This window comes from Triturus cristatus, chromosome 8 (genome assembly GCF_964204655.1).
Source record: "Triturus cristatus chromosome 8, aTriCri1.1, whole genome shotgun sequence".
NCBI classification, from domain to species: Eukaryota; Metazoa; Chordata; class Amphibia; order Caudata; family Salamandridae; genus Triturus; species Triturus cristatus.
The window spans coordinates 1,459,632,920-1,459,645,281 of NC_140591.1; the positions used below are offsets into that span (position 1 = coordinate 1,459,632,920).

The 12,362-nt window shown below is 39.7% G+C and overlaps 1 protein-coding gene across 1 annotated transcript in view; it reads left to right on the top strand.

Moving 5' to 3' along the window:
* LOC146805930 (retinal guanylyl cyclase 2-like) overlaps window positions 1–12,362 on the top strand; it is a 468,140-nt gene that overhangs the window by 82,669 nt on the left and 373,109 nt on the right. Inside the window, exon 2 of the mRNA XM_085620568.1 lies at window positions 3,059–3,872. Coding sequence (XP_085476694.1) covers window positions 3,128–3,872 — 745 coding nt within the window. The 5' untranslated portion in view covers window positions 3,059–3,127. The remainder of the gene's footprint in view (window positions 1–3,058; window positions 3,873–12,362) is intronic.

Below are 12,362 nucleotides of genomic sequence, written 5' to 3' on the forward strand. Positions count from 1 at the left end.
GGAATAAGCCAGGACTACTCTTAATTTACTCCTTGCACACTCATGGAATTCAAGAGTGCTACAACAGTACCTCACAGCAAACTCCTTGTCAAAAAGATCCAGTATCTTTAGTTTTTGTTTTTGTCTTCAGTTTCTAGTCTACTGACAGCTGGAACAGGTATTTTCCATTTAAGCTATAATAACACATAAATTGCACTGTATCAATTTTAGTGCTGCATGGATTTGTGCAAAAACTATTGCTTTGGTGAATGGCTGATTGGTGGAAGAGTGAGCAAAAATCATTGTGAGTGTAATTAATTTAGTAATTTTAATTTTAAGTTTAATGTATTTTAATTTCATTTCATTTTAGTTTCAGTTAATTTAGTAATTTATATAAGTCTAAATTAATTAAATTCATGCATCATGTAAATCTGAGCAATAGTTCAGTTAATCTCCCCGGCAGCCCCCAGCGCCTTGAAACATTAAGGGGTAATATGTTTGCGCTTTCCAAATATGGATTATGATGGATAATTATTATTATCCACCTCACTAGCAATCCCAACAAAAGTCCAACTTCCTCTACCACTAGTCTCGGGAACTTTTCCCAGTCCTCAAAGCAGCCAGTCCCTCATTCCCCTCATCTCACTCCGTTAGCTCATGAATTATGCCAACCTCTACCAATGAACTATGACCCACACAGCTTAAATTTTCATCCAATTCTCATACAATGACGTTTCAAACTTCTTGAGTACTTTTGTAGTTGTCCCAAGAAACCAACCCGTACATACGCGAGGGTTGGGTTATGCCTGGGGTACGGTGCGGACACACGGGCGGGGGCACAAGCCTACCCGGATACGAGTCGTACAAAGTACGATCCGTACGGGACGTTCTCCATACGCTTCAGTATTCGGAACGCCGGTACGGATCGGACTTGTGCGCTTGGACTTCAGTCTTACGATTCGTACGTAAAACTGTCCGGGTACGTTTTCCCGATACGACTCGTATATATTTTTTACGTATGAATCGTACTTCACCGGTTGTACGGGACTTGTACGATTCGTACGTAAAAAAATACGAATACGAGTCGTACGGGAAAATGATTCCCAGGATCGGAATCGGCACCTTAATATTGTCCCATATTGCCATTCTGGGATTCTGGTGACATTTACAACCTGCTTAGCCTTTGGCTTCATGTATTTCTTATATCCCCTGAATCACTGCAAGCAATTTTGGACTATATTGCATAGTTACCTTTTATGTATTCCATTTATATTAAATGTTTGTTTGTCATCTGTTATGTATTCTCTGTATAGTAAATATGTATGTAATTTTCTTGCATGCAATGCAGTGATATAAACCCACACATTGCACAGGGCCCCATAAATATGGAAAATATTTCCTGGGTCCCTGTGAAATATGGGTTTCATCATCATAATCTCAGTCTCCAATCACACTGCTGAACTTTACCTTTGACAGGGCCCCTGGCATTATTTGGCAATAAAGGATCGAATTATGCAGCAAGGTTATCTAAATTATGCGGCAAGAAACAACAAATTACCCAGAATTTTGTGGCACATTCTCTGGTAGTGACATTTTAATTCATTTGAGCTGGAAATACAATTATTGTTCAATCCTCAAATTATATGGCAAGTGTGATAAATCCCTAATTGTGCTGCAAATAGTGTAGTCATACTTTCAGATATTTCCATTGGCCGTGGAGGAGGTCCTTTGTTTTATCTACAATCTTTTCATTGAAGGTAAATAAAATGTAAACATTTTAATTTCAATCAGTGCCTATTGTTAGCTGCAGTTTAAAAAGAAATAGCTGCAAAAAAATCTCACTTTTACAGACAAAATATGTTTTTAACAGCAAAAGGGTATTTTGTTCTAAAATTCTAAATTCTTAACTACATAATTACGTATTGTTCTCTTCTTTTTACTCAAAACAACCAAACAGAATAGGCCGATACTTCACTTTCTATTTTCAGTAAACATTTCCCTGTTTAAAAAACACATTTTTCAAGCAAACTATCCCCAAAATAAACATGTGATATAAAAAATACTGAACAGGCTTGTGGTTTATGATGTTACCAGAACCATTTGATGGCAAGAATGGGCCATGTTACACAGATGTGTTATGTTATGTTATGTTATGTGGTTTTATAGAGCTCATAGCTGCCCCAACAGGCTCTCTAGCACTGGACCTCAGAAATAGAGCACTGCCGCTATCAGCCTCACGGAGAGAAGAGACAGGCAATTTTGGAAGAAAAAAGCCATGTCTTCAACAAAGTCCTGAAGTGTAGACAGTTTTCAGTGTTTCTGATGGAAAGAGGAAGTGCATTCGAAAGAACAAGAGCTTTGGCACAAAATGAGCGGCCTTCCGGGCTCTCGGGACAGAGCCAAGTTAAGATCAGCTGAACGTAGGGTTCGAGAGGGTCTGTAGCAAGAGAGGAGATTGGACAGAATGGGAGCCCTTTGGGAGTATAAGATCTTATGAGCCATACACAAGGTCTTGAAGTGGATGCCCTTCTCCACCGGAAGCCAATGCAGTTTGTAAAGGAGACCAGAAACAGAGCAAAATTTGGGAAGGACAAAAAGGAGCCTGGCTGCTGCATTTTGGGCAAGCTGGAGTCTTCTAATGACTGACTTATTAGTGCCAAAGTACAAGATGTTACAGTAGTCAAGTCGGGACAAAATTACTGCTTGAATGATAGTTTGTCGGGTACTGGAATCAAAAAGGCCAAGAATGTGTATCCTTAATGTAGTCATTGCAAAAATGGAGGTAATGTGACATAATGGTTATGAAACAAGCCTAAATGACACAGAAGGTGAGTAGTTATGGTTTGTGGAGCCAACCATAAATCACACCACACGAAAATGCTGTGCATAACATCACACATTTCGCCACAGATGACATAGCAAATAGCATCATCAGTGACAATGCTGCTAACATCACATATCGCCTCACTAATTCACCTCAATTAGCAGAGCATTGGAGGGCGAGTTATAGTTTGCTGATGCTCCTTTGAATCTTGCTTGATTTTGTATGTCTATATAATTTGTATTTTCTCTATTGCAGGAAAACATTGGATTGTGAACTTATGGGCTGCTAAAAGCTTCTGCACCATTCACAAAAAGCAATAAGACAATGTTTTTTCTCCTTCTAAGAATTGGAGACTTTTTGGTGAAGTTATCAGCACATCCAGGCACTTACATATTAAGCGTTCAGAGGTCTTATAGGACGTTTTCGTTCTCAGTCCTTTTGTGGTGGTTACTCCTGGGAAGATTGATGTTTCCATGTCATGTACACTGTGCAAACTTTACAGTAGGAATATTGGGACCTTGGGACTGTGACCCTTTGTTCTCCAAAGCATTGCCAGAGGTAGCTGCTAAATTGGCAGTGGATAGAATAAATGTGGACCCATCTCTAGAGCTTGGATTTAGGATGACGTACACCATTCTACAGGAGAACTGTGAAACTTCTAAAGCACTTGTCGGATTTTCTGGCTACGAGAAAATGTCTTCTGCATTTGTCGGACCTTTAAACCCTGGCTATTGTGAAGCTGCCACTCTATTAGGGAAGAACTGGAATAAAGCAGTGTTTTCTTGGATGTGCATCAACTATGAACTGGACAACAAGGACAGTTTTCCAACCTTTGCCAGGACCTTGCCCACACCAACCAAAGTTTTATTCAGTTTCATGAAGTATTTCAGGTGGGCGCATTTAGGCATCATTTCTTCCAATGAGGATATATGGGTGGACACAGCAAGCAGACTTGCAAGTGCCATCAGGAATGAAGGATTGCCCATAGGCATTGTAACGACTATAGGTAATGGAGATGAGGGCATCACAAGTGCATTGCAAAATATTAAAGAAACAAACAATCTTAGAGGTAAGTTATCCACTCGTTTGCCTTCCGAAAGTCGTGTTCTCGATTGTTAGTTGCATGTTGTTCTTATCAGAGATTGGACAACATGGCTCTTTGTAGTTAAGATGTTGATTATATATGTATGTTCTTACAGGGTTTTTATTCTTTTTCTCTGAACACATACATATTTTACTTGCAATTTATAGAATCTAAATACCTACGCTTATAGCTAGAAAATCCAGCTTTGGCTACAAAAATACCAGTACAAATATGTTGATCAAAAATGTGTCACAAATATTAAGACACTGCTGTCACTGGACAAATCAGTGCCTTTTTGGCTCCCCAATGACAAATAAAGGACTATGTAACTGTCAACGTCCCTGTAACAGGGCAATGATCAATAGGAAACATGAAGGAGTTGTTACACTTTTGCAAGCACTATTTAACACATTTCCCTTCTATATTTAGTTACTGGGAATTTTTAATTTAATGTTAATGTTAAATTATAGTACATTGCCTCATTCCACACCAAACCATAAACTCCAAAGGAAACAACAAAACTTAGATCACACCATTTAGTTTACCCCATGCTGGAGGCCCCAGCTATCACACCACACAGCCACATTCATGTTGTTATCAACTACCCCATCCAATGCACACGCCATACACTACACATGCATCATACACAGCCTGAGCCACAAAGCACCATAACAACCTAACATGTACCAAGAATATATAACACCATAACTCACACTTGAAACCCAGAAGATTTCTATTAGCGGCCCACCAAATATACCTCACAAGCATCTGCCTATCACGTCTTTCAATTTTCAATACTTCAATGTTTCACTGTGCTGCTCACTTTCAAATCTCACCACCGCATAACAAAAGATAATCTCACTAAACACCAATGCAACTCCACAGCCCCTCACTCAGAAATGAACTAGACCACACAATCCTCCTGATATCACAATTTACATCACATGAGATCTCTAGGTTCAGCAGCACACAACCCACAGTAACCTCAATATGTTTAGCCTCCTCATACCACCCCATTCACCCCAACAATCTAAAGTCATGTAACCAAGTAAAGAATATCACACCCAACATCTAAATATTCCTCAAAAACACCACACCAGGACATCATGTACACTTGCCTATGCCACTTCCCATTTCGAGGCAATGATTACCCCCACTGTCCAACCTTCTAACCCCTTCAAAACTCCCTCCATGTCATTGCTATTGACATTTTGTAGTAAGAAATAACCTTATGCTTTGGGGTATAGTTTCTCAAGTACAATGAAATACTGGCTGTCTGCCAGATTATTGCAGAAGTCTGGCAATACAGAAAAGAAAAAGCTCCAGATGTGCTGGTAGTAGCAGCTTTTCCAAAATGATCACTGCCACCCCAACAAGGATCTCTAACTATGGCATCGTAGTCCAAATGACCCCTAAAGTATCATACTATTTACTGATGAACTGAAGCAAGGGAGGTCTTTGAAAAAAGAAAATGCTACAATTATATTTTAGTTTTCTGGAAATCCAATTTATATTTTCAAAGAGGGACACACCCAATTTTTATTTTAATCATGTGCTATTAGTTTTATTTCCTTCCCAAAATTTACAGCTATCCTCTATAGTAGAAGACACAGGTAAAAGGTCTCCTATATGCTCTTTAGACTGCTAAATCTACTCCTGTTGGGTTGTGGCACAATTGTTACTTGTCACTGTGAGTGCACTAGTGCTGATTATTAGGGTACACTGTGTGGAGCTGGCACTTTTGTATACTAATTACCTACAATATTTGGGGGTTAAACTCAAACCCTTCGAAAAGATTATTTGACCGCTATATTTGCTTTAAAAAAACTAATCTTTCTCTAATTCTTTCAGAGTGCAAACCTCAAATGATCTTCCACTCCTTTCAAACTCTTGTCAACCTACATTGAAAAGCTCATTTTGACAAATATTGAAATAAACATTCTTTCATGGAGAACCCTCACTTCCTTCAATATTGTCTTCAAATGCTGTCTGGTTCTGGCCAAAGGCTGTTGACCGAATGTATATTAAAGTGCATTATAGGTTACCATGTTCCTTTAACTCCTTCAGTGCCACGCCCTTTCCCCGCCCTGTGCCGGGCGTTACATTAGCGGGCGGGGTTCATGACGAGATAGTCTCGTCATGGGCACAGCGCAACCGTGCTCCATGACGAGACCATCTCGTCATGGGCACTGAAGAGGTTAAGTAGTGAGCCTCTCGAAACCCTCTGTAAAGTAGCCTTCAAATCATATGTTGTTAACCAATGTGACTGTGTCATTAGGCTCTAAAATAAATTATTTGCATCCAAGTTTCATAAATGTGATTTGAGAGAACATGGGCCTCACACGTTGTTATGGACCCTAGCCCCACAGAGATTTGTAAACTCCATCCTATTTGTGTCAGTAATTGGAATTAGTCAAATACCTGAACTGTGTTCCATAATTTTCCTATATGATATCATAACCATCTAATATTAAAGAACATAATTTTTCATTAACCTAGATTTGTTTAAAAAAATGTGTTTATTGCATGGTAGTGAATAGGGGACAAAAAGTAAGAAAATACCACTCATTTGCTAGTGAGATTTGTATGGGCATGTACATTAGGGGTGATATGATAATTGTATTAATCTCAGCATTTCAGATGTAGCACATTCAAAAATAAAATAGTTCATGAATTCTTGTTCTTTGGAAGAGAAAAGAAAGAGATATACCCCCTCATGAAAACTGCATTTTACTCACACTTCCTGTAGCATGCCAATAGCAAAGCTAGTCACATAGAGTCCTATTTACATGCAGTTTGTACAAATTGAAAGACTGTGCCTTTTTTGCAATTTTAATAATAGGGAGTTGGAATCTTCTGGGCTTTTTCACATAGGTATGCAATATCATGTAAAAGTGTACCCCTGTAGTACTACTTTCCATACTCATAAATGCTTTTGTTAATCGGCTCCACAAGGTTCAGATTATGAGTCCCATAATTTAAAAAATACCTGCTGTGTTCTATAAATTGACCAAGCCATGATGAGTCATTTAGCTATTCCCTTCTCATGGCCTTCCTGTTATGAGTGGCAGTCAGCTGAAAGAAGACAATGATGACTTCAAAGTTGTCTGAATTCTGTTTAGGGTGACATCAGCTTCTTTTGGGTGAATGTTTGCTTATTTGGATTTTGGTGAGTTCAGGGTGTGAGTTAGGGTCCAGCACTGACCTGAGGTCTGATGTAGCACCTCCTTTATTCCTGTATTGAATTCAATCAGAGCATAATAAGATACTTCCCCATTCCTGATTCCTAAATACACCCGGTGCATATATTGTAGAAGAAGCCAATTTCTTCTGCATACATTCAATTTCTTTAGGATCACCTGGGCAATTAATAGTTTAATTCCAATACTAGTTTCATTTCGTTATTCATGCTACTCAGAGATTACTTGACCTTTGGACTGCTGTTAGTTTAACATTAAACAAAACATAATTGATTAAGGGATTTTATTGTTTGGTCCTAAAATGTATCCTTTTAACGCTTTCCATAGTGGTAACATTTTTGTCCTTGCTTTGACCATGCCTTGTTTCTTTAAATTAAATATGATATGAAGAGAACTGTGGTTGGATGTAAGTGCCCATATTATATGGCCCACTGCTTTACATTCCATTATGACCAGAAACAGCCAGCAAGGTCTTTCTTCTCATCAAGCTCTTGATCACCATACTTATAATCCTTATGTAGAGTGTGATGGCTAAGAGAAAGGCTTTGTCTTATTTGTGTATGTTTGTGTTATTTCTAATTCATGTTTTATTCAAGCTTGTTAACCTTTTATATGTACCACCCTAGCTGGCTGATACAATGAGGCCCAGTGGTTCTAGGATTTGGCATCTCTGAGAGTATTGTTTGAGAAATTACACAGGATGGATATGAGGTGGAAGAAGTCCACTTCAAATGTGTGTGAACGTTTGACATTATGTTAAACATTATGATGGTGTTCGCTATTTTAACAAACATTTGGCAGCTAAGTAGTCAAAGGAGGTATTTGCTAAGCTGGAATATATTTTTGAAAGGCTAGGTCTTTCGCTTTCCTGTATGTGTGCATGTTTGAATGTAGTATTTACACAGAATGACCCCAGCCAAAAGGCAGCGGATGATGCCCAAGGCAAAGGCACAGTCAATGTGTGATTGGAGGGATAGCTGGTTTCTAAGAGCAAATGTGGACTGTTGCTCCGTCATGATGTTGTGTTCTTTAAAGAGGTATGTCCTCAGCTTTTTACTAAATTGGAGCCGGGTTAGGGCTGTCCTGATGGATATGAAGATGTTATTCTAGAATATAAGTGCACAGATGGAGAAGGCCTGGTGCCTTGCTTTTTTTTTTCTTTTTTTCTTCTTCATCTGCAGGCTGATGGTGTAAAGTCTCTAAATGTGCCGAAAACCACCACATAGGCACATGTAGCTATTGTGATGACTTTGTACATGATGCAGCTTTTTTTTGATGATTTACAGGCTGGCAATGGCAGCCCATGGAGTTCTGGATGGGGATGATGTGGTTATATTTTTCTACTCTCAACCTTAAGGAAGGATAGTGTAAAGTCTGGCAGGCCATCGGGCAGGCATTACCACTATACAGATATGAAAATATGAGTGCTTTGATAGTAGCTTTAAAGTTGATTCCTCAGACGAATTACATCACTGATTTAGTACAGAGAGATGGTATCGGGTAATTCTAGTTTTCTTGGTGAGGTATTCCTTATGGGTACGGTCAATATCTAGGGTGAATTTCAGAGACTTGACATTGGGGAAAGTTGGGGTCAGAATCTATAAAGGTTTTTCGATGTTGAGCCAGTTTTGGAATAGTTGTTCCTTCTTATTCTTGGTGAACAGCAGGAATTTTGAATTGGATGTGTTAAGCTTCAAGTAGGGCTTGGCATCTTTGAGACATTGATTGCCTGGGGCAGGGGACATCTTTAAATCCAATTGTGTGGCATATATGTATCAATGAATTGTGAAGTTATCTGTAAGAAGAACTCAAAAGAGCTCCGTGTAGAGGTCGAAGATAATAGGAGACATGATAGAACCCTTCTGAACTTCACAGGTAATTGGTAATTGCTTGAACATGGAAGTGCACATTAGAATAAACCAGTGTCAGTTGGGTAGGTAGAAGAAGAGCCAGTGAATCAGTGAAAGACATTTACCTTGAATCCCATTCAAGACTGTTAAAGGTAGCTAAATAGTACAGTAATATCAATAGACAGAGGTTCTTTTTATTTGTGGCCAGGAAGGCATTATCTAAGATTTGTAAGGTAATTGACTTTGGTGTTGATATGATCTAGATATACTGATTTTTAATGATCTTTGTCAATGAAGGGTTGATGAATGACAGGCCGATAGCTTGTACGGGTGTCATTGTTTAGTGAAGGTTTTAACAGGAGTAGGAAGATCTGGCTTCTGGGAAGATGCTTAGAGTGATGAAGGCATTGATCATGGAGAGTAGTTGATGAGAAGAGGGATGTAGCCGAGGTGGAAGGAGTTGTGGAGAGTGTGAGGAGTTGAATGACTGTGGGGCTTTGTCCCTTCTTATGAGCATGGTTCGCTTACTGGGTGCTTTAGCCTGTGGGTAGAAGGATGTCTAGGATGTGGAAGGATTTGGGGGTGGACAATGTTTCTGTAATGAAGGCAGTATCAAGGTTGTGATAGGTGATGAGGTCTGCATTGTCTGGAGCATAGAGTACTGCAGAGTATGCATGGATTAGTATTTTATGGTGTGTGTTTGGTAAATTGATGGTGTGTGTTGGTTAGTGGAATCTGTGTGAGCTGGTCCATGTGTTGTTTGAATTCAATGTGAATGTATGTGTGGGCTAGGTCTGGGTGTGACTGTTGAGTCTGGCAGTGTGGTGTGTACAGGGTGAGGCACATGATGAGTTCTCACACTGTAGGTTGCGTCGGAGCAGGGATTCTGCCTAAGACCCTTCCTGGTTCTAAAAGGCCCAAACAACGGTTGTTGGGTGGGCAGAGACAATGGCAACTGTTGTCTCTGCCCACCCATTACTGGTGATGCCAGATTGGTGGGAAGCCATGAGGAGTGCATTTAAGTAGGCAGAAGGAAGGAAGTGATGTCAATTATTGGGGAGATAGATGGTGGGGACCGAAGTCCACTTATCTAGCTTCTTTCTTTTTAAATGGTTTTGGTGGGAAACCTGTGATGTCACTTGCTGTAGAGATGAATACTGTAAAACCAGTGATGTCACTTCCTGTGATGATGGAATGGTGTAATATATGATTTTCTGAGAAGGTGAGAGCAACATGGATTGCTGGGCCTCACCTTAGGTGCAACAGTGCAGCTATCATTAACAAAGGTGCTGTGACATCAAGGCCCTAAGATTTGAAGGGTCCAAGCACCAATAATGTCTGTCTCTGACTAGCCAATGAATGCCTGGAGAGGCCCATTTTGCTCGATTGAATTAGGGAGCATGGCAACATTGTAACACCATCGACTAGAGGCATGCAAGCATTTTAATATGCAAGTGTAGGTTTGTCTAGTTCCTTACTAATGGCATTTGCATAGATTGCAGGCTTTCCTGGTTTCCCTTCCCTATGCCTAACCTTAATTTCTCCAAACACTAGAATTTAATCATTCAGGAAAACATATCCTGAATAATCAAATTAATTTCCTCTTCACTATGTCTCTGTTTTCTTATCTGCAAATTATGTATCTAGTAGCTGGATAATCAGCAGTTTGTGCATGTATGCACGTGCACTCCTTGCCTGGCTTTTCCTCGCAGTTGTTAGGACACTTGCAAGGGAAAGATATGCTAAATGGCACTTGAGTACGAAACTGTGAAAATAATGATTATGCAATACTAAAAGCATTGTTAAGGTCCCTATTATCACCAACAACCCAATCAATTACAGTTCAGTAGCCTCACCATTGTTGTTAGTGTTTGTGAGAAATATGCAACGGCGTGCAAAAAATAGCAATTTCCCAAACGTCAAGATTTTATTTCTTTTTTAGGTGTCACCAACAAATATCCTTAGCTGTGGGTAGCTGAAGACCTATTGTCTGCAACACAGTACATTGAGTGGGCTTTGGGTTTGCCCACCACGTATGGTTAGACTCCTTTCTCATCTCTTTATGTTCTCAGCTCATTATTCAATGTCTTTCCTCCCTATTCTTCCACCCATGGAGCATTTCATCTTTACATTGCTTTAGATTAGATGATGTGTTCTTCCACTAGTGACTTGAGGGGACTATTGATTTTGTTTGTTCACCATCGCCTCAATCCCTGATTTTTTTTTTTTTTTAATTAATCAGAATTTGCTTTCCTTTTTGGTAAAGGTTCTGCAACTGCTCAATGCTACCAGGCCATTCGCTTTTTCTTATTTGCTCTTGTGCTGTTATCTCACCCGCCTCTTCCAATTTGCCCCTGAGCAGTCAAACACCCACCTCCTGATCCCCGCCCCCAGCTTTTAAATTATTTTTATTTTTGTCAGAGTGAGTAGCTGCACACTACTACAGTGATACTACCTTGTCCTGGCTGAGCTATATTATGCATATAATCTATATTTTATTTCACCTTTCAGAAAAGGTTACCTGCCATTTTGAACAGTAAATAAAAAATGTAAGGACTTTAAAAAAAAATCCAACATGGCTGCCAAGTATGTGTGCACAAGCCTGGCAACCAGATTTAAATGATATTTCTTTTTTTCAGAAATATCATTCAAATATGGCACCTCACCTGTATGTCAAAAAGAAGGGGGAAAGAGAGGTTTTTTACGGTTAGGTTCACCCTCCCATTGTATGTATAATTAAATAAATAATCTGAGTCGTCAGATTATGAGAACCTAACCAAAGGGTGTGAGGAAAGCACTTGTTTCCTGAAAAACCCAGGCAAAAGAAAGAAAGGGCAATTCCTTTCTTTAGTCCCCTCACTCACCAGGGTTTCCCCACGGTGACATGCTTCATCATTGGGGTCCTCTCAGTCCTCTACGGGCTGAGGCGTGCTGCGACTTGCGGATTTACGTAGGAGCACTGAACAAGACTATGTGTGGTGCAAGTGTTGTGGTGTGGAGTGGTTTAAAGTGAGTTAAAATAATTAACTAGTGGGCCAATCTAATTTTATTGTTGCTCCTAGCTAATTAATTAAAAAAGTGGGTAATGTGCTAGAGATAACTACTATAATGGGTAAGTGTACCTAGCATCCGTTGTCGACTAGTTTCAAGCTTCCCAAGCTCTTCATCAGGACTACACTGGGACCAGCCCAGTGTGAATACCACTCCTAGAAGACCTAAATTGGTGCATGAAATAAGTGAAAAAAACGAAAAACGCTGTGCAAATTTAGCACGCGTTACTCAAAATACATACGTAATGTACGTCTCATGGAATTATTTTAAAAGGCAAAACTGTGCCTCATGGTCGACTGAGGGGGGGTTGGACACTCGTACACTTGTACTCGTCAGGCCACCCGCCGGAAACACCTACTAGTGCACTGCCTCGC